This window comes from Netta rufina (genome assembly GCF_964035555.1).
Source record: "Netta rufina genome assembly, chromosome: 13".
Classification (NCBI taxonomy): domain Eukaryota; kingdom Metazoa; phylum Chordata; class Aves; order Anseriformes; family Anatidae; genus Netta; species Netta rufina.
Genome location: NC_140136.1, coordinates 4163115 through 4187268, shown reverse-complemented (window position 1 = coordinate 4187268; position 24154 = coordinate 4163115). Strand labels below are relative to the sequence as shown.

General features: G+C 35.3%; 1 protein-coding gene across 1 annotated transcript in view; it reads left to right on the top strand.

Moving 5' to 3' along the window:
* The window catches only part of CDH13 (cadherin 13), a 481427-nt gene that overhangs the window by 326645 nt on the left and 130628 nt on the right, over positions 1–24154 (top strand). The window contains exon 7 of the mRNA XM_084294592.1: positions 9305–9483. Coding sequence (XP_084150718.1) covers positions 9305–9483 — 179 coding nt within the window. The remainder of the gene's footprint in view (positions 1–9304; positions 9484–24154) is intronic.

The window sequence follows — 24154 nt, the reverse complement described above, 5'->3', positions numbered from 1 at the left end:
GGGTGGTGAGTTTACAATATGGCTGGATCAAGGAGCTGGGAAGTGCTGAGGTCTTCAAATTCAGAAGCTTTCATAGCTTAATGGACAGCTGAACGTGAACTAGGTTTCCAATTAGTATGTTCTGCTTAATAAGGACTGAGAGAAGAGCCTGTGTTTGTTCTTCTAGTCTTTCCTATAGAAATTCAGAATGCTAACTCTTAACAGGACTGAATGGAGACAAGGCGAAAATGTGAATGATGGCTAGGAAAGTGAATAATGGCTAGTTCTCTCTGAGAAGTTGAGAATACAAATAACTGTCAGTCCTTTTTTACTAAACTAAGTCTCTGAAACATCTATTTTCTTTTCTTCATATATCTTGATTAAGAATTCCTCCCTGATTGCAGGCTGGGAAAAACGGGATATTAACTTCTCTTTTGAAAGAAAGTTAAATGATTAATTTTATCTAGTTTATTTTCTGTCTTGAGGTTTAGGGAAAGCTTTCTACCACATTCAAAAGATTGTTTCTCATGGGTGTTTCTGGGTATGAAATTTATATCAGGCTTTATATAATTTGTTACTTTAAAAATTGCTGTCTATTAGAAACATGAGTTGCTCTGGCCAGTACTACACCTCCCTGATAAACAGGGAAGAGTAGAAGAATGGGAAACTATTAAAGTAAAGGAAGAGTAAAGCTAAAAGAAAACATTTGGATTATAAAACAGAGATAAATGAAAGCTTAGCAGAATGTATATTTTAGTAAGCTCTGTGCTTAGCTGTTCTAGACTATAAAGTTTGCATCTGCATTTAAACAGCTTGTATATGCCTGAAATCAAATTTGAACGATTGCAGGCAATTCCAATTTCATACGGAAGTGGGAAAGCAGCATGGTGAATCATGTGAGTTGTGAGCATCTCTGACAAAATATTTCAGCTGTCAAACAGTTCAGATCAAAGGGCTGAGTAAATGAGGTCACTCTAGGCAGAAGGTTCTGGGTTTCAGACATTTTACCTATGATAGTTTTGTAAAAGGTTTGGAAAGGGCTTAACGTTCTGTCTCCACTTGTGCAGTGACGGGTTAGAGTGTAGCTGGCTATTTTAGACTACCTTAGGGCTTGAGCTGGCTTTCTGGCAGATATACACCAAATACAGTCATCATGGTGATAAGTCACGTAGGGATTGTAGAAATTTCTTTGTTTGAGGTTTTCAGAAAAGAAAAAAAGCTGATATTCTGTATCTTTTCAAGAATGGTCCTGCACTGTTTTTAGGGGACTGAATTCAATGATATTTTAATGTCTCATATGGTCTTTATTTCCTGTGATCTTACGATTGACTTCTAATGCTAGCCAAACTCCAGGGGGAATGTGGGTCCTCCCTTTTCTCTGTGTGTGTCTATGACTGAATCTTGCACTGTGTGCTGGATAGCTATTCTTTTGCACGTAAATCACTGTTCTGTCATATTCACCTGCTGTGAGATGTTCAGTGAATATCATCTTTTACATTAAACCATTTACTTCAAGAGAACGTGTTATATTGCTTTATGAATTATGTTATCTGACATACAAGATTATGTTATGAATTGGCAGTTAGAATATTAGAACAGTGGGACTTTTTATGGCTTATGGTCATGATTCAAGAAGTAATTCATGCCTTTTCTTAATAGACTGTACTGGTCAAAATGGAAGCAGATATGAGAGTGCTGTGTTTTTACTGCTGATCCTGAGTTTAGGCAGAATCTTAGTTAAGGAAATATCTCTGGTTCAGCAAATGGTGGTTTGCATAAATCTACAGCCTGTTCATATTCAGAGGAAGGGGATTGGTGTTTCTTTTTTTTTCCCCATCTACAGCTTTATTGTTCTAAGCCCTCCTTCAGCAAATGTCAGATAAATTTGTAATTCCCGGTCCATCTGAAGAGTCTGCAAGCAATCGAGTGTGATGACTTACTTATGTTTGAGCAAGGAATGCTTATTTCCTGAAGGTGTAACAATGATGCTGGGGGGAACAGGGGCAAACTGCTCAGTGGAAGACAGAGCTGTAGGTAGGTGTTGTTTGGTGAAGGGTCTCTAATAGCAGCACAGCAGTCACTGTTCCTCTCTACTTCCTTTGGTCCTGTTATATGAAGATTTAGATTTGTATTAGAGCAAGGGTAAACTTGGTTCAGAAATGCATCATGACACTTTCCCCTGTCTCAGGAATCCTGTGTGTTAAAATATTAAACCTCTTTATTTTTAATATGTGCAAAGTTAATATTTTTAAAAAATTGAGGAGCTCAACACATACTCTGAAATACGAAGAGAATGTTTCCACCAACCAGTCTTGCTCCTGATACTCAAGAGCCTTCTATAGACATGTCACCACAGATGAATATTTCTTTTGTTACTTCTGTACCTGTGAATGCTCAGATAGGTGGGAAGCTTAATAAGCAGTACATGTGACACAGAGGAAAAACCAGGCTTTTGCTTTCCCATGATGGACTGGTAGCTGGCAAATAGCTTTGATTTTTGATTTTGAATATAGAAACCTGATGAAAATAAACTGGCACATAAAAGCAAGGAGTCATCTGAATGAGTTATCTTTTTAGCAAGTGCACTGGCCGGCTGGCAGTCGGTACCTCAAAGCTTCCCAATTCATCATTCTATTTTCACTAATTTTCTTGTAGGCATAAATTGCTTTGTAGAGGTCTTTTTAATTCATGGAAGTCTCATGAAAATAAAAGGTGAAAAGAAGAAAAAACCAATTCTATTAATGGACTTGCTAAGGGAATGAGTGACTTTAGCTCTTCTAACATTTCATCTTAGCCATCCAGATGAGCCTTCAGACAATAAGAGATAGGAAATGAAACCTAACTAATGTTACTCCTTAGGCAAATGCAGATTTCATGGTACCTGTAGTCCATCAGATAAATAAAAAGACTACATGCCTATTTTTTTTTTTTTCTTCCTCTGGAAGAAGAGTGCACATGATCTAATATGTAGGTTATCCTGATCAGGGACCAGGTCTTCTGTATTTTGTGCAGTGCAAGATCTGTGATAGGGATCTCATATATAATTTTGGTATCCTTGGTTGGGCTAACTATTTTCAGCATTTTCTCTCAATTATTTTATGCTGAAGAGAGATACATCCATAACAATGGAGAGACAAAGCAAAATATACCAGAGTATCATCCATGTCACGTAACTGCAGCTAACACAAATTCATTGACTGACGTTTCATATGTCAGTATCTCGCCTGGAGCTGCAAATACACTAAAGCTCTTAACGTTGTTTTCAGTCACAGAATGCTATACCCTATGATATACCTAGAGACATAGAAAATGTTCTCTCTCTCTGTCTCAAAAAAAAAAAAAAAAAAAAAAAAAAAAGGCAGCAGTGAATAATTTCTGCTACCTATGGCTTCTTCTGTCTGTACATTCTAGCTGTATATCTCATGAGAAAATTATTGTTGGTATTGCTAATGGTTGACCTGCCCATATTACTTCACTGTTTTGTCATAATGTTCAGCTAGAAATCTCCCATTAGTTCTACCTCAATTTACATGCTTCCTGGACACATTAACTCTCTATAGATAGTAGCAATCCTTAACAGTTCTTCATCTCTATTTAACATCACTGAAATTTCTTCTGTGTATCGACAGCAGTTAGTAATTCATTCCACCACTGATATTTCACCAGTGCATCTCTCCAGTCCTGCTGGCTGCAATATGTTGGCATGCCCACTGTGCTGATCAGTGATGCTATCTAAACTCTAGTTTAAAAAGTGAATATATATCCTGCATTTGCCAGACATCTAAACAGATGATGTGAAAAAATCCTGCAGGATAGGAAATTATTGTCCTATATAAATCTGAGATATGCTAAAAGACCGAAGTCATTAATTCTTACTAAATGTCTTCTCTATTGAGCAAAGCCTTCAAGTTTTTAATAACACGCATAAGTTAATAATTGTTGTTGCAATTCAAATGCATTTGATTGGAGACATAATAGACCTTTATTCTTATATTTGTTTTGCTTCCCTGGGGCTTGTTGTCTTTAAAGTACAAAATGACAGTTAAACATGTAATTAGTTATGATGAGTATAGAAGTGTTTCCTCCTTTGCTCCATTTTCTGAGTTGGTGTTTTGGTCTTTTTTTATACAGCAATAAAGTGTTCTAGAGATGTTAGTAACCCTTTTGTTTTCTTCCTTTTTCTTCCCACTTCTCTTTGTTCTCCTTGGGCTAAAATAGCTTTATTTCTCAAAAGCATACCTTTGTGGAACTGGTTATTTTCAATATACAGAGGTACACCTGAACTTTTGAAGAAGATGGAAATAGAATTCAGTGAACTGGTCATGTTAATTATGAAATTGGACTCTTTCTGCAGTACGTGCAGAAGACAGAACTGAACATACAGTGGAAACAAACAAAAAAATCTACTTTTTAAAGGAAGTTTTTAAGCACTAACTCAAAATTTTTCAGTCCTTAAGTTGAATATTTTAATGTTCTATTCGAATTCAGAGTCTTTTTCTAAGGGTTTATGTAAAGACACTTGTTCACATATTTGATGAAGCTAGAAATAGGTCTAACGTCCACTAAACTTCAGTCCTTTTTGTAAATTTATTTTAATAGCAATAAATTGCACTTAAATATAACAAGAGTGAATGAATGTTACCTGAGTCACGTTGAAAGACAGAAATAAAAATGCTTGTATTGCTCAGTAAAACTCTACAAAATTTCATAAATCACAACATGCATCAGTGTAACACTCAGTTACACCTGATGAATCCTTTGCCAGACAGTTGGGAACAGGATGTAGAACAGTTGCCCTCTATGCCAGAACCGGAAAAGGAGTTGGACACAAAGTCATAAGGCCACCCAGAAGAAGAAAATAAAAATAAATAATAAAAAAGGGGCTCAGGCTGTTAGTAGTAATCTCATCCATCAGCTGAACTGTCCCTAGCATCCTCTTGGCATCTTGAAATTCAAAAAAAAAAAGGGGGGGGGGGAGAGGAGGGGAGGAAAGGAAGAAAAAGGTTATTACAAAGTAAATAACAAAATGCCAGAGAGCCTTTCCCAAGAAACCATCTGCTCCGATTACCACAAAATTGTGTAAGCATTGTGCTTTACTTCTTAATGTCTAAAGGGAGCTTTTCGCCAATATTTCCAAGCCAACTTACAGGCCAAATGAGCAATCAGCAGATTGATAGCTGCAGCCTCTGGAGCAATGACTTGGCTAGTGGATATTCCTGATCGATGAGCAGCTCTGGGAGGTGCAAGCACAGGCTTTGAGTGATTATGGTAACAGTGAAACTGCACATAAGGTGTGGCAAATAACGCATGAATATTGAAATACAACACAGGATAACTATACCTTCACTGAGAGAGACTGCTTCAATGACTATCTGCACATCATCAGCAGAACTATAAAGTTGCTGATTTTGCAGACATTTGTTCCTCAGCTTGATAAGTTAATATATATTGTTTAACATGATAATGTAGCAAGCTGTTGTTTTGTGGTTTGAAAGCCAGCTGCATTTGATTGATGCCAGGAATGGAAGTATTTATAAAATGACACTGAATTAGAAGTAGTCAGTTTATGGGTCTGGGGAAATGAATCTTTTATGAAGAATAAAACTTTATGATGAAGGAGTAAAACTGAGGAGGCATGCATCTTCATTTAAACTCTTTTGGACCGGATGTATGAGGTAGAACCTTTTAAAATAAAAGTTAGTGTGACTGCATTTTTAGGAATCAAATCTCTAAACATAGTCTTTGTGGTGGCCCCATCCTAAATGTATGGTCACATTTGTACTCTCAGTGTACACCCCAACTGAGGCTAGCTCTTATCTGGAAATACAGTTATGAGACTTCTACAACAGGTTCTTGGAATATGATTTAGCTCCTGGTTTAACACTGCTGTGATTTTGAGGCATCAATAACAAATACCCATTATAACTTTTTTTTTATATGAGAGGTGGGTTTACTTGTTTTGTTTTAATGGAGTAGAATACACAGGAGGTACCACTGTGCTTTGAGATGAATGGACAGTGAACTCTGGTTAGTTTGCAAACATACTTGTGAGTATGCACAGGGATATGTTTCTGAGTACAAGCCATTCTCAGCGTGGCTGCAGAAGCCTAGCACCAGTTTTCAACTCAGTGCAAGGTTTCCTTGCTGTTTTCAGTAACAGTATTAAGCAGCTTCCCTGGTGGTTGTGGTGATGAGTTTATATAGGTGGTGTTTAAAGAGAGGTAGTTCTTTTTATTGATGTTCACAAACAGAAAACAGATAAAGTTTTATACAGACTGTACTAATGTATAATGACATCTAAAGACAATTTTTATGTGCATTTTTGCATCTATTATATGAACTTGTGAGAGTAGAATAACTTTTGCTTAAGCATACACATTACCTTGATGTTAACTAGTTAGCAGTATCTCAAAATCTTTGGCAGAGGCAAGATAAAAACAAATGGATCATATTCTCAACACCTGCCCTACTGGCACTAGCATCTCTGTGCAAAATGAATGTGAAATTCTGTTCTTCTGACTTACTAGAATTTTTTTTATCTTTTTGCAGCAGAACAGATTACACAGAACAAGATCATGTCCAGAGAATAGAAAGGTTAAAGAACTGCAGCTGGCAAATCAGAATCAGATTCAGCCATTGTATCAAGCCAGTTTTATGCCAGAATAACTAGCGATTTGGGGATTTACATCAGATCTTAAAATCTGTATGTGCCTTCTACACTCATCATTAGAAATATTTCAGTAAAACTGTCTAGGACAACTGTATAAATAGGATTTCCACCTGAGTATGCATTTGAATCAGGTTTGAATCTCTGCTGAACATAACTCCTCTAATAGATGACTAATGGTAGAAATTTAAATTCATTTAAAAATATAGTCTGATGTACTTGAACATAGCATCCCATTAAATTGCATTTTTCAAGGATGAGTCATGTACTGACTACCATTGAATTTCATTTTGAGTGAAACACTTTTTGAGCACTCTAAGATCTCTTGAAGTCTTGCCCTAACTCTTATTTATTTCAGTGAAGTCTTGTGACTTGGATGATCTTCATGAAACGTTATCTAACATGAATATAAATAATCTTCTTCAAATACAATAAATACCTAAAAAATAGCACAGTGTGTCACAAGTTCCTTGTACTTTTAAAAAGAGGTTGAATATTTATCCTTCAAAACAGAAAGATGTTTTTTCTTTTTGCTTCTGAAAAAGTCTCAAAGTAGTTGAAAATATCAGGGCTAGGATCATCTTGTAATATTGGAAAACATGGCATGGCATCCAGTGGTAAGCTTCTTTTTGAGCTGTCTGACCTTTAATCACTGGTGAATAAAACCAACATGCTGTCAGATCTCTGTTATATTTCTCAGGGGGGTAACTCTGCCTGAAGTAGCAATGAAGCAAAACCTTTGAGAGCTTGTATTCAAGGTCACTACAACAAGAGGCAATACTTTGAGAAATGCAGCAAAAGAAAAAAAGAAACATCTAAACAAGCCAGTTGTGGTTGTTTAACAGTGAGTGAAGCAATTATGTCAGCCTGTAGATTAGTTGTTTTTATTTTTACTGCAATACTTCATTTTTATTTGATTTTAAGTAATCTGTGCTTGAAGACCTTCACAAAGAATAAAAGCTCACTGCTTATTACCATACACGAATGTTACATATTTATTTCTGTTCTGCAGGCACTTCCAATGTAATGTCTTAGGCCTTGTCTGTACTAGAGGGTTTTAATCCCTTGTAGTTACTTTGCAAAGTCTGTATGGATACTGAGGACAAATCTTACAGACCCAGCATGAAGTGAAAATGTATTTCAAATGTATTCCAGGCTGGATGGGGCCTTGGCCAATCTGATCTAGTGGGTGGCATCCCTGCCTGTGGCAAGGGGGTTGGAGTTGGACAATCTTTAAGTTACATTCCAACTGAAGCCATTCTTATGATTCCTCATGACATTTTAGAGTAATACTTGTCTATTGAAAGTCTATGGGGAGTAAAGAGTTAGATGCTATATAAGAATTGAACTCTAGCAAAGAATTATAATTAACTTTGTGGTTCAAACATTACATGATACAGTTTCACTACTTAAGTAACTTAAGTGCAAATTGGATAGTTGATGGAATTTGATAAATTGTTTTGGTTGAGGTTTTGAGGCAAAGGAACAGATACCTTCTTATATTCCCTTGTTGGTTTAAAATTTGCTAATAACTTTTGCAGTAATTTGTTACTTAATTTTGATCCACCGTAGGAACTAGTTCACTGATTTGATCACAACTTTTTTGTTTGTTAGGGTTCTATTCTTTGTTCAGGAAAATATTACCAGAAATGCTTTAGTTTTGGTGTGATGACATATTGCTTTTAGTTATATTAAAAAAAATACATAAAATTATATTTATACCTAGAAATGAACTGAATAAGTTTTAATGGTCTAGGAGTGAATATCACAGATGTCGAATTACTTCCTTTCCTTTGTTCCCAAATTACTTCACAAAGCAAATAAATGATGCTATGATAGCCTTTTAATTTTGTCATCGTCTGGTGCTCCTATCCAAGAGAGGGCAAAATACTTGATCCCATGATGTGGGAGTATGTGCTCCATTAGGTAACCAGAGAATTGGCAGCACCTCAGTTGCCTCTGTATTAACTGTGAAGTAGAAGAGTATTAAGGTTTTTCCTCTGTAAATTATTTAAGAATCTGTGCAATCAGCAGCATTCACCCTGTTGCTCTCTATAGCAGAAGTGTACGCTATAGCATTTTCATATTAAAAGCAACTTCATCACAATAAGGATAGTCTGGCAATAAAGGTGGGTGTTTTATATTGAGAATGATGCAATAATCCCATAAGTATGTTCAAATCAAAATTAGAATAATGTAGGCTTTATTCATGATAGAATTTGTCATACTGACAGAAGGATTAAAATGTCCAGCCAGTTTTGAAACTGTGCAAGAATTCAAAGTACAGAGATCTTTCTCTTATTTCCGCATTGCCGTCTTCATCATGGATATCTTGTAGACTTTCTACCTGTAGAATCTAAAGCATAGAAGATGCATCTGCACTTCACCCAGTGTAATGTTATTAATGTGGATAGCAACAAAGTTTTTGGTTAGTAATTTGTCAGCTGCAAACCAGAAGCACTAACAACTTTTTGTTGTTGGCTCAGTAGTAATTAAAAAAAAAAAAAGGAAAATTGCAATTACAGACTAAGTATCATGTGAAACTATTTAATGGTCTTGATGAGATGATTATTTTGTACCCACCTGGTTCTCACAGGTGAAGGCAGCATAATTTTAAGTGTTCTCGCTAACTACATTGTCTGTCCATCTTTCCCTTAGGAACAACTGTGATGCGTATGACAGCATTTGATGCTGATGACTCTAGCACAGACAATGCTCTTCTGCGATATAACATCATCAAACAGACACCCACCAAACCATCTCCAAACATGTTCTATATAGATCCAGAGAAGGGAGATATTGTCACAGTGGTGTCACCTTCAATGTTGGATCGTGAGGTAAGTTTCCTATCACCAGATATTTTAATGTTCACGTCTATAATCTCCTATGATATTAGGAAATGTTCAGGAGTATTGTTGGGGTTGGGGGTTGGAATGATCAACTTTGAGGAGTCTTTTATAGATTTCTGTTAATTTCTTATTTTGGCATAAGAAGGTACGTTCTGTGATCACTATTTATAAATCTAATAGTTCATTGTTGGACAAGACTTCTGGTGTTGGTTGATGAGAGCGAAGATCACAGGAATAAATGGAAGTCAAACTAGAGTTACCAACTGACTGTTTGGCAGCAAACAACAAAAAAAGCAAATTAAAAACAAAAAAGACCTAATAGTGTGTGTAGCTTGCTATGAGATTGTTACAGTTCAGTGCTTTAAATCTTTTTTCTAGAATTTTGTTTTTATTGAGAAGACTTATTGGAATAATTAACTTAGTACCAATACTTAGTACCCCATGAAAATACAAGAAAGGAATAGTAAAGGGACAGATTGTCTGCATGTGTCTTGGAGGTGAGCTACTATCACGCAAAAATCTACTACATTTATTGTTGATCATTAACATAATGAGAGCATGAACAGATAATAAAGAAAACTTATGTATGATAATTTCAGATTCAGAAGGCAATAAACTAAATTTAGATGTTATCACCACGTATGAAATCTGGAAACCATTACAGTGATGACCTGAAGAGTTATTCTGTACATAACCACTTTCCTCAGTTATGTAGGGCTGTGTGCTCTTAGGTTCCTCGAGGCGACCAGGTTCTTTCCTTGCAGTCTGCTTCAGGGAAATCCAAAAGATCTTAACTTGTCACTCTTCAACCTTGTTTTATTTTGAGTGTATATGCTGATTTACTGAACTGGTCTTTTATGTTGGTTAGATACAGGACTATCCAATGTTGTCAATATTCAGCATGTTATGTCTTATTTTAACCATGTGAAAACAATACCTATACCACATACACATTTTAGGTGACTCATTTTTCTGCATTTTTTTTTCCAACATCAGACAGTTCATGGGTAAAACAAATACATATTCCAGACACACGTTGCAATAAAACTGAGGTTTAGGCCTTTAGGTCTTTTAAGTTCAGAGGAATTTCAGTTCTTTCATACTTGTGTGACTGGCCACAGAATCATGCGCAAATTAAGATGTATATAATCACTACCTTCTTGCCTCTGATTTCCCTTCTAACTTCATTGTTTCAGTTCAAAAGCTTTATACTGTTTTCTAAAGTCACTTTAGGTATTTTTATTCCTAATAGATAACTGTTCCCCAGATTAAACCAATTTACTCAAAATTAGAAAATCAATGGAAGGGAATGAACATGCCTGCTTTTCCTAGTATCTTCCAAAGGTCACTGGTGATTCATGAAATAATGATGCTGTCTCCATACAAGAAGTCTGGCCACAATCGAACAGATATTACAGCTCGGTAGTATATTCAGAGAGTAAGATCTGAGTTCCTCATGATTTGTAATAGTAGTCAACTTGTTACCTTTACTTTGAAGGTGACAAGGCAAACTGCTGTCCTGTTGAAACTGCAAAGTAATTGTTATTGTTGCAACACATGCTGAATTGTTTATGAGTCAAAATGTAGAGTGAGCTGTATAAAATTTTAACAAAAAACAAACAAACAAACAAACAAACAAAAACATCTGCTGTTAAAGACCAGTCTAATACTGACTTGTCACGTGAATGACTTGCTAAAAAGCAAGTTTCTTATTTCTTCAAGATGCTGTGTTGTCTTCTGTCATCTTTGTGGGTTCAGCCATTTCTGCCCCTTCCTGCTTGTATAGGAACTAGTAGACATACCTCCCTTTTTTGGATCTCTAAAGTTTACCATTCATATGCAAAGATGTACATCACCTATTTTAAATCAGAATAATAATTTTTAGGGACAAATGGCCTAATGATCCTGTTCTGAACAATTCTGGTTACCAACATAATCTTGCTACTATAAATACTTCTAGTCAGTGTCTCAGGATATAACGTATTATACTAGGATAGATGCAAACGTAGAACAGCAAGTTGTTTAAGTTTTCCATTGACTCCTTGGAAAAGCAAATGAATGTGAACAACTCAGCTGCTCCTTTTTGATGATTGTGATTTTAGTCAGCATTGTTTGCAGGTGTAGCTCATGAAGATGAACATAGTTTTTCCATGGGGGAAGATTTATGCTGGGGAATTCCAGTTTCAGAATCTGAAAAAATGGGTTCTGGTGAACCTGAAGCATTGTGACTGCCAATTCAAACCATCAGCTTCTCCTAGATTTTACTTAAACTAAAAAATTTACAAAAACTACTAATTTTTCTGTCTTTTGCTAGCTGTATTTATTTTCCGTATGAATCATAAAAAAAAGCTATTACTAGTCAAAAGGGGATTATCTTCAGTTCTTCCTAGGACATGTACTGTTTAAAACTGTATTAGCCTTAGACACCAAATGAGAAGCTGCATTAAAGTAGAAGTTTCTCAAGGATATGAACATAGAGAAGGAGAAAATTGTTTTGCATTAATCACATCTATAGGCACCAGAGGTTGATATAAACTGTTTTAAATTATGCTAAAACACCGATTACAGTTGCAAGTTCTACATCTCTTTTTGTAATTTTGACCACCACTTGGATTTTGATGCTTTTGGGAAACTTTCCATTTCATTTAAGATAAACTAGCAGCATGTAAGTTTTGTGTTGTGTTTTTGTTGCTTATTTGTTTATTTATAGTATAATCAGTTTCATGTTTGTGTATCAGAGAAAACAGGAAACTGGGTTTATTGTGTACTGCAAGATGCCTTGTATCTACGTCTCACTATCTGGTAGGTTTGAACATACTCTACAGCCCATATTACTTTGTTATGCTTCAGTGTTTTCATAGGAGTTGACATGACACAGCCTCAGAAATTCTTGTTTCAGTGCAAAGAATCAAAACAAAGGTATTTACCCAAAAGTAAAACGAAGTGTGGGCCTCAGTTTTTATTTCTGATTAAATATATATGGGAGAATCTCAGCATTCATAAGTAAACATCTAGACTAACAATAAATATAAGGAGATAAAAATCAAGTCAAGCTTTTTTTTTTTCTTTTTTTTTTCTGGTAATATTTGAGGATTGAAAGTGAATTCTAAATAGATGCTTTTTCAGAAAAAAATAAAAGAATTAAAGGGAAGAAAAAAGATGAACTTCTTTCTGGTGAACCTCAGGCTGCACCTGTTCTTTTAGCTGTAGAGGATCAGTTCAAAATGAATTTTGTTTAATTTCTACAAGCCTTTGAAATTTCTTTCTCTGTGACTTAACAGTTATTAGGTGTCTTGATAATGCTTTCAGGTGTGGAAAGTGACTTCATACACTTTATGAATGTTGTTACATGCATAAGGCAGCAGAAGGAATATGTAATGTGAAAGTCATTTCACTCGTTTTAGGGTTGCTTTCTTTCTATACTATCTAGAAATAGAAAAGTATTCTCAGGTCTTTTCTTTGGGTTGCATGTCCATTTGCAGATCTTCAACCTAGCTATTTTATTTTTTTTTTGTTTTAATTGTTTGTTTTGTTCTAATTATTTAGAAGATACGTAAGATAAGACATAGTTTCAAAATTTTGTAAAGTGAGAAAATACATCTTTCAGCCAGATCCAGTTTTCATGAATTAGAATTTTCCAGCAACTCTACTAGTAATTGGACGTGGTTTTTGATTGCTTAACAAGTTTGAATAGAAGTTTAAATTAGCACAGATAGGTGACAGTGGTTGCTTTGAAGTTATTTCCATTGTATAATATCACCTACAAAAGTGTTAAACAACAAGGTCATACTCTCTAATATGCAGAAAAAGTGTATGTAAGAATCCCACATTATATCAACTTCTGAGTGCTTTTGATTCCTATTGACATCTGCTGAGGGAAGCTGAGAGTGCTTCAAGCCTTCAAAGAAAAACTCAGCACCATGCAGGATTTATATGGCCTGAATCTACCAACTTATATTCATTTGTAATTTTTTCACATTCAAAATTTTTCCAAAAGTGCATGATCCTCAGGGTTTGCATCAAATCTCTGTTAGTTTATTCAAGAACATCCATTTTCATTTTCAGAAGGCAGGTAAGGACATATTTTTGAAGATTAATGAGCATTTTATTCTTGCGAGAGCTAGGTAGGCATCCTTGAATGTGTCAGAGATAAAGATTGAAGAGTGTTAGGGGGCAAATTATACCTCCAGATATCCATTGGAGAACACATTTGATTCATAGATTCAGATAAGGATGCCCTCTACCAAAGAGTGTGGTCTAAATGATCCCAAATAGAGAAAAAAAAAAAGGTGTCTGTGTGTGTAAAGGGGGGGGGGGGGGGGGTCAAAATGAAAGTAATCTTGAGAAGGTGTCCTGAGTTTTGGATTTTAGGAATGGAGAGTCCATTTCAAAGTGACACTTCCCTGCAGTGAAAGAAAAATAACACTTCTTGTTCACAGGAGGAGAAAACACTTGTAAAATGTAGAAACAGCTCTTAAATTTCTTTTATGGAACAGTAATCAGTTTTTCTGCTTACCCACAATGCTGTTTTGCCAGTTACAGACCCTTGGTCTGTAGGAAAATACCTGTATGATTAGTATAAATTTTGCATGGTACTATAAGTACTGGTCTTATAGTACTATAAGACCGTTGTCACCACAGTTAAGTGAAATATTTACTTCTCACTGAGGAGTAATATGCTTTTGATAGGAACTGCTGTGTTTAATTTGGTTTAAAGTTTAAAAAAAAATAGTTTGAGATATCTGCTTTGTGCTGGACTATATGCTGTTATATATGTTTTTTAAAAACTCTTCTCAAGAAAAATAATTCAAGTATTCTGTGATTCTGAGAAACCCAGGGCTGGAGTCAGTTAAATAAATGTGAGTTCTCCAGTGAGACTGACACTCAGTGTGCCTGCACAAAGCCATGACACCACTCCAGCAAGCATTTCCTACATTTTTAACCTTTTGAATCAGTCTTGATGCATCTAAATATCATTATTTGCATCATATATACCTGTCCCTCTCTTTATTACTTGAAGAGATGGAGCTGATAGCTTTATGCTATAAACCATGAGAAACCTGGAGTTACACTAGCCTGTCCTGCTGATGTTTATGTAGACTACTTGTAATCATGTAATAGCAGGCTGAGGCTCTCACTTTTCTGGATGACTCTAAGCTTTAAACAACAACTGCAACAACAGAAGTCTGTAACACCTAGCAGATACCCATTCCTGCCCACACATTTATGAATGACTGTACGTTGACTTACAATTTTTCAAGTCAATGCCAGTCTGCTGATACATATTCACCAATACACTGGTTGCACAAAGGATGAATGCTTGCATAAATGTTCTTTACAGTATTCAACCAGTTTTGCTGTGATAAGTAAATCAGTGTTCTTGTTGATAGGGCTTAAGTTCTCTGAAGGCAGACCAGTAGAAAACAGAAAGACCTTCTCCACTTCTGCCAATGGACACTATCCACTTCATCCATATTTTCCATTTTGAGATATGTGTCTTAAGCAGTCAATATACTTATTACTTACTCGATCTAAATGCAAATGCTGAACTAACAGTGCACACTCAGTTTTAATGAAAAGATATTAATCTTTTCAGCAAATGCATTCCACATTTGATCTTCGTATTAACCTCTAAAATATTCATATTTACAGTGATTGTAGGAAAATGTATACCTTGGAGCCTACCAGCTCTGAGTTAGAATAATTGTATCATTTTGTCTTGTCTTTGACAGAATTCCTACTTGCACACCTTTACCTTATAGCCGGACCTCAGTTTCTACTTTTTTTTAAGTGACATATATAGCAATATCTAACATTTCTTTCTTTTCTACTTAGAATACATGATAGAAAAGGTTTTTTGTTTTTTTTTTAACCCTTAGTTAATGCTTTCCTTATACTATGTTTTCTGATTCCTGAAAATATGGCTTTTTCTACTTCCTTTTCTGTGTTTCTCTCTGATGCTAAGGGAAGAAAAAGAATATGCCCAGCTCTTCTTGAGGATCTTGGATTTAATTCTTTGGTAGGCTACTGGCGTTTCATTCCTCTGATCGTGCATTATCTGCCATAGTTGGAAAAACAGGTGTTTCTCAACTACTCTCATCTATTGATGACTCCAAGCATATTTTGAAAAAACGTACTCCTAAAATAACTTGCTTTCTGGGAAAGCTCAGTATTTTCCAGAAGAAGATGTGAATATGATTTTTCAAATGTGCAGTTTTCTGCACTGTTTCATGTTTGGCTTAGAGTTTTTGGTGTTGATATCTGTGGCAGATTTGCTGATCCTCTAGACGTGCCACTCATCTAAATATCATGAGTTTCTCTGACTCTGATACATTGCAGAAATATTTTAAAATATCTTCAAGGCATTTACTAAGAGTGGCACAAAGCATGATAACAGCTTCCCAAGTACTTTGAATAGAGGCTGATAACTGATGTATGTTATCTTTTTGGGTAGAGTTTCTTTATTTAAAAAATGGAAAGGAATATTAGGTCTATAAATGTTCAGATACTAAAATCCCAGTATGTCAAATGACTAAGAGAGGAGAAAAAAAGTGGTGTACCTTTAAAAACAAACAAACAAAAAACTTAAAGTAACAGATTTTGCAGAAAGAGATGGTAAATTGCTGCTAAATGCTGGGATATATTACAAGTACAGAGGGTCCAATGGTAGCTGAAGTTCGTCTACAAAAGAAGATAATAAAACAATATCCAGATTAGTGTCATACCATGTGTTTTGTAGATGTCTGTGTCAATGTCAGCTTAAAAAAGAGAATAGAAGGGCCAAAAGATGAGGCAAATCTGAAATATGCACACTTCCCATGTCTTTCAGTCTTTTCTTAGGGCTGAGGAATATTAAAGGAATACCTTTCTACAAAAGGTAGAAGTGTCTGTCTATCTTAACAAACCCTCTTTTTCTACAAATATCTCTAGTTTGTAGACTGGTTTTGCTGTCTCTGTAATATGAACTCTTTGTTGTAAAAGTAGTGATATACTGCCATTAAAAAAAAAAATCTGCTTGAAAAAATACTTCTGTTTCTATCAAATCTTAAGTTTGATTTTTGCACCAAATACTATTACTTTTAGAATGCTTAGTAATTTCTCTACAAGAAATACCCAGGTAGCACCTAGCTTCTATATTGTCAATTTATAAAAATTGTATTTGTAAATTCACAAAAAAATATTTGCATCCGTATTAACATCCTGGCAAGGGAGAGTATTATCGAGTGCCAGAAATTAAGATTACACAATGGTCATGTTCCCAAGAGAAGACTAAGAAAATTCTTAGATTAAGAATTATTATCCAGAAGAATCTAGCTATAAAACTAGTTTGGGTCTAGATTCCATGACCCCATTGTATTTCATGTGTTTTTAGACTGTATGTAGGAAAAACTGATTAAAACTTTTTTTTTTTTTTTTTTTTTTTTAAGATTTTATCTTAATACCATCAATCAGAAAATACTCTCTCTCGAAGTTGTATCTATCCTTGTTCTGGAGCATATAATTAAAAAGTAACATGAATTTATAAATGTATTTTTAGCTTTTCCTCACAGCGTAATTGTATTATTTTGGTCTCTGTGAAGCATTAGGTAGCATTTCTCTATTTAGTTGTCAGCATCTAAATATAGAACTGTATTCAAAGTTGTTTTTTTTTTAAAAAAAGGCAACAAAACCCCCAAAGCACACAACAAAACCACCTCCTATATTATGTATATACAAACATTTCAGAAGCTCATAATCTAAAGCTTAAATGAAGCTACGTACTCACATGGTTGATTACTGTAGAAAAAGGGTCAACTTACTACTGAAGGGCTAGTCTTTATATGCATTATGTTCTTTTTTTGGTATGGTTATGAAAGTTCTCTATATGATATGTTTTTCTTTTTTCTCTTGCTGGATGATCACTGAATTCTGCCAGTATAAGAATTCTGCCTTTTATGCATATAATTCAGTTTTGCTTATTACTTTTTTCTGTTTTACTTTTGACATCTTTAATTTGGTCCATCTTGTAGCATGGAATTTTGTTTTCAAGGCAAAAAAAAAAAAATAAAAAAACCTGGGGGGGGTTGATTTTCTTGAGAGGAAATCTATAAAGTATCATTCTTCCTGCAGAACAAGTATAAGTTGATGCCTTCAGGACCACATACATAAATCATTCCGAAGTAAAGATACTGCTCACTTAGAAAAGTGATTTGTAAATACTTTAAGTTAGTGCCATATTGTACTGCTATTTTTAAATAGATACCTCCATCTAAAAGATGAATTCTCCCTTGTGTGTTGGTGGTATTGCGGAGCAGTATTTATGAATGTTGGCTTTTTTTTTTTTTTTTTTTTTTTTTGACATACTACATATGTTTTTAGACTACGTTGCCTGACAATACTTACTTAATAATTTTTAGAAAAATGGACCACAACTTGTTGTAGTATTAATACTAGGATTTTGCCTTGTGTAAAGTCTGAAAGCATGCTTAGACAGGCCAAGCAACATGCACACTGCAAATGAAGTGGGATACGTGAGGTGGTAGTGGAGGGAAGAGGAGTTCTAATCTTTAAAATGTAGGATAATTCCATTGACAATCATAAAAATATTTCAGATTTAAGGGACTGTAACAAAGAGAGACCCTAGAATCTGGCCTTTGCTTCTTCAGCGAAGAGGAGGAAAGGAAATTTTATTCCAAATGTACTTCAATTTAATAAACATCTGTCATGTATATTTAAAACTGCCATTTCGGGATTGTAATTATATCATCTGAAAATAAGTCTTCCTCAAAAGAGAATTGAAGTGACAGGCTGAAGAAAATGAAACATGACGTTGCTCGTTCTCCTTTCGTCCTACAGCTAAAATTTAAATTAATTTTCTTCTTTTTGACAGAAAGTATTTTAATTGGAAATTATTTTTGATTGCAGTTTTCAGAGAGGAATGGAATTTTTCTAGTGTGTGTACAGAAGTTGTTCAGTGTCTCCATAATATTTTACTAAATTAATCATTTGCAGATATTTTAAACAGTTGGCAGCTGTACTGGTAAGTTCTAAAGAAGGTTAAACAAGTAAAACATTTGAGGCAAGAATTAAAAGTAGTAAGATAAACGTAATGATTTTTACCTTTTTTTGTTGTTCCTCAGCACCTTTGCATACATTCATGTTGTGTTTGTTGCTAATAGTTACCTGCTTGTTGGGATAAATTAATATTTGGTATTAGCAGTAACTAAACTGTAAAAATTACATATGCTGTCTCAGTTCAGTTTAAGTTTACTGCTGAATTTCACTTTTAAAAATGTTGAAGGAAAGTTATGAAGTCATAGTCTTATGGGAGGCACAATTCTCTATAGCTGTGTAAGTTCATTTACACTCATTCCACAGTCTGTTAATGAACTAAAAGATCGTAATTAAATTTTCTTCCAATATACTTTCATTTTCAGTTTTCAGGCCTTTGAGTTTCTCCTATTAATAACTTAATCTAAATTTCACAGAGGACAATGGCACTCATGCCATGACCATCATAGATGGTAGCTTTCAATGCTGAGACAGATTGAGCCAGCCTATAGGGATCAAATGTAGGTGTTTGCTCTAATATCTCACTTAAGCATTATTTCTGGATTGACATAAATGGTTTTTTGACATCTGATTCAGATGTCACCAGACAGTGAAACACCAGAAGGTACAGGAATGCAGCTCTAAATAGCTATCTAGGTAATAGTTCAGTGGAAGCTGCACTTTAGAGAGTAAATAGGTCTGCATAGTAATAAAAAGACTGTGTGGGATTATCAGAAAAATTTCAGGATTGAGGCAGTTGCTACTTTGACATTTACTTCAGCATTGGCACTTAACTGCATGCATGAAAGTCTTGGGCAGGAAGAGTGACTTGAGGAAAAAGGTGGTTCTGAGACACCAAAATGCTGTTTCACCCATAAGAAGTGGCAGAAATTCTGTTGCATGTATTACCTTTCTTTCCTTTAATCTCCGTTGTTTTAGAAATTTCTGAATCATCTGTCTGCACTTTTGTTAACGTGTCCTTGAAGAACTATAAAACTTAGAGACAAACTAAAGAGACAAAATTCCTGTAGAACTCCCTAAAGTACTTCTATCTTTTAAATGAATTGCAAGTGGTAGATGTTAAATGCTGAAATACGAGACGTTTTTCAGAGAAATGTATTGGAAGTGTACCTTCTAGTATCTAGAAGTCCAAAGATTTCCACTAATATCATTAAATGTTTGAGAATACAAAAGAAAGATAGTAAAAGCTGTGCTGATGGTAATGTAAGTCTGATTTAGCCTTTTTCAAGGTAAGTGAAAAGTCATCTCCCTTGATTCTTGGGGCAGACTTTGCAGCAGGCCCAAGGCAACTGTACAGCTGAACAGGGGAATTAGAGATAGCAAGGCTTTTTCCTGGACTTCTGATTTCTCACCATAACCAAATTACAGCATTAAGGCTTCATCTTCTTGACTCAAAGGAAAAATAATCACCAGGTTCTGTACCCTGTCGTCTCTTCACTTTTAAAGGTAGCACTTTCAGATAACAATAGGTAAAAGCATTGCTTTTAGCAATGTGGCTAAAGAGATGGTTGTAAGAGGTTCAGAGAAGCAAGCTGTGTGGTTCAGTTAGAAAATTTCAGCACTTCCAAGTAGATTGTTTTTCAAACCTGTTTTTCTAAGAGAACTCAAAAGGTCCCAGTCCAGTTAGGAAGTTTTGGAAACTGTTGTGTTTTTCTGTGCTTGCAGCAACAGCTTAATGGTGAGACAAGGTGGTCTGATCTGCCAGGTCCCTGTCATGAAAAGGTAATGTGACTGCCTGCCCAACCACCTTCCCATCACCTCGTTTACTAACTGAGCAAGAAACTGATCCAGTAACAGAAGCTTGCTGGATTCCTGAGTTGAATGAGCTCATAGAAATGCCTAAAGTCTCCCCATGCTGTCATGGGCGAAATGGGGATGAAGCCATGTGGCTGAGTGGGGGACCAGGATGTGAAACAGCAGTGAAAAGAATGAGTGAGCCGTTCCCTTAGCTCACTTACACCGGTAATCCTCTCCTGGATTTGTGATTTATGTCATGTATGTAGATAGTCTTATTGATGTGAATTGTTCCTTCTTTCAAGCATGTGTAATGCCTGGAGGCTTATTTAGAAATCCAACATGAAGCTTACATTTGAAAATTTTGGTGCAGCACTGTTTTAAAAAATTAAATCGAAACAAATGAGCAACAAAACAAAACCTTCAAGAATAATGCTTCATTTCATCCAACAGAAGAACAGCAAATAAGGCTGGAAAACACCTACCTTGCTGGCCACCGGTTGTAATGTATCCCAGATTGTACCACCACTCAGAATTCACTGTACAGGACTCCAGCTCTCTGTAAAGGGCATTGATTTCCTCCCAAGTACAGAATGACACAATTGAAGGCACTTTCCATCTTGAAAATAAAATAAAATAAAATGCTCTCAGTGCTCTGTCATTACAAACAATATGGCCGTTCTTCACCAGGGAATAAGAAAAGGGATTTTTTTCTTACATAGTAGAAAATTCCACTAGCAATAGCCTCAAGCTTGCAGTGAATTTTCCATCTTGCCTAATTCATTAAGGGATGGGTGAGACTACACTAAGAACTGTTTTTAGGTGATAGGAATTCTTTCAAATTCATTTCTCTTTGGGTGCCATGAAGTAGGGAAAAGGACTTGACTGAAAATGTGTTTCTTGGCAGCTAACAGATCCTTAAACTAATAATTGTGAACTGTCCATGTACGTATCCATTTATATATGTGTAAATCTGTGTAAGTATATATGCATAATGTTTGGGAGGTCTTCGGCTGTTTTTTTTTTTTTTTTTTTTCCATTGAGAATTCTTTGAGAGATTTTTATTAGTGGCTTGTCCTTAATTGGAAAATGTGATAGGACTGTGTTGTGGCTGTCATGCATCAGCATGAAAGAACAGTTGCATAACATTGAAAGGTATAGATACAATTAAATCAAGCTTTTATTAAAATAGCTACAAAATGGAGGGTCACAGCTTGATTTTAAAGAGGGTGTAGTCTTTTAAAAACAAAATCAAGAATTAAAGCTGTGTAAATCAGCAGTATTTCTTTTTTTCAGCTGTCAAGCAGGTCCTGTTTTTCTTTCTAGGTTGGAAAAGCTGGATACTGAATACCTGTGTTCAAAAAGTTTCAGTAGAAACTTCTTCCTTGTTAGGTGCTTCCCACTAGTATCAGTGTTTCCTATGTTGCATACTTTATGTTTCCTATGTTCCATACTTTATATTTCATATTCAGATTATCAGCCTCCAAATGAGGCAAAGAGTTTATGTGAGGTGACATGTCAGAGTTATTTTGGGGAGGCCAAGGTGTTTTGTTTTTGTTTGTTTGTTTGTTTTTTTCTCTCTTTCACTTAGAAAGGTGGTAAAGCTCTGGAACCGGCTCCCTGGGGAAGTGGTCATGATAGCAAGCCTGTCAGAGTTCAGGAAGGATTTGAACTCTCCAACATATATGTGGGCTGATTTTTCTGGGTGGTCCTGTGTGGAGCCAGGAGTTGGATGTGGCGATACTTGTTGGGTCCCTTCCAACTCAGAATATACAGTGATTCTGTATTTTATAATTCTATGATCTTAGTGACTTGGTAAGTTACTCCTATTTGAACAGAGTGGGCTTAAATTAAACAGAGGATATTAGTTTCCAATAGATAAAATAGATATGTTTTTCTTTTCATCACCTCTGAAATGATAGAAGAAATGTGTAATTTTTGTTTCATGAAGATAGAAGACAGAAAACTGACACAGATTTTGGAATATAAATTAAGAATTTAGATGACATTTTGAGGAAATGGATAAGCAGAAGATGCCTTGTGCTTTAGTTGGACCAAAGCCTGTCTTTTTCAATCCTATCCAGAGAAGATAAATTATATAGCATAATTCAGACTATGACTGATAAGTGTAATGGATCAAATAGAATATTCTAAGTTTCAATAAATAGTAGTAAGAAAGGTAACTTTCTAAACACTTTCCTATTTTCTGCACAGCCTATCTCAGAAAATAATAGACAGTATCTTTAAAACAAATCATACAATGCACTGTGGAAAACATACTAGAATATTTTATATCATTTTAAGCATGTTTTTTACCCAGTTATAAATATTGAAGAAAGCTGGGAAAGTGTGTTACAGCGTTTTGCCCATAAATATATTTCCTATTCATATATGGGCATAAGAGTAATCACACAAAGATATGGTACCTGATTTGAGACTTCTAGGTGAATAAGTATTCATGTTGCAAATAGGAGGTAAAGGCTGAGAAATGAATAATCACTTGTGTAAGAATTCTAACAGTAATGAGCAGAGAAGAAAATAATGAGTGGCAAGTAGTTCAATTTGTGAGAGATTCACTGTACCTAGTTTAGGCTTTCAAACAAGATGTGCTCCTTTATAGTCAATGAGGAAAGGGGATTTGGATCCAGCATGTTTTGTGGTCCATTACAAATGCCCGTTTCTTTTCGCTGATGGAGATATGTTGATCCAGAATGACCATGCATAAGAACATAAATTAGATATCATGATCCCACTCCTCTTGGGCATAAGGAGTAGGTGACTACTCTTATTAACTACCTTATAAAAGCTTCACAGGAAAAGTTGGTGAAAAAAAGAGAAATTCTGCTTTGCGTAATCATTTCCTATCCCCAGAATACTGTTCTGCAGATTCACTATTGTAAAAACATCTGGAAATGTATGGCTATATATATGCAAAATCTCAGTCACATGAATTCAAGTTTGCAGTTGAAAATAATTCTAGGATTTTCTTCTTCCTTTTGGCCTTCAACTCAGAGGACATCTGAAACTTGGAAGAACACAGAGCTTTTATTTCTGTGGTACGTGGATTATATTATCTAATAGCAATCTCTGTCATAACAGAAAAGAGTAACCACATGCTTAGCCAGATAAAAGGCAATGCTTCATCTCCAAAAATCCTCAATCAGTCACATAATTTATGCCTTTTTTTTTTTTGTCTATTTGTAAAAGATTCATAAACATTTCTCCTGCTACTGTCTGCATCCATCTGGTTCCTAAATAAAATGAATTAAGAGCACATCTAGCTGCTATTGCTATTCCATTTTATTTTATTTCTTTTGTAGTTGAATACCCTTCTCAAGTTGCTTGGCTGGGACCTAACTATAATACAAAACCCATCCATTTCTGCATTTCTCTTCCAAAATTCTACAGTGAAATGCATGCTGATGTTGGCAGAGGCTGACGAAGAGAAGCACAACTAAGATTTATCTCTTTGTTCAGTCTTTCTCTGTAGTAAGGAAAATCTCAAATTGCCTGTCTACCCATCTACCTTTTTCTGGGTAATCCATCTTTGGAAACAATCTTTCTTAGGTATAATTGTCTCTTTGGGAGGACCAGAAACTCCTGTGCTGGTGGCACGCTGATTTATTTCTCTGCTAATCCTCGTGTGTTTGGCAACAGAATATTATGGTAGCTGGTGCATTAGAAATTTATATCTAAAAATAATAACTGGATGGATGATGACAGAATAAAAAAGATTGGCTTTTGACTATTTATCGTAAAGCTATTTTCTGTTTCTACTTATTTGCCTTTTTCTTCTAAAGCTCTAGTGTGGTAAATAATATCTTTTCAGTGGCTCTCACCTTCTGATGAATTTCTTTCTCAACAAACAACACAT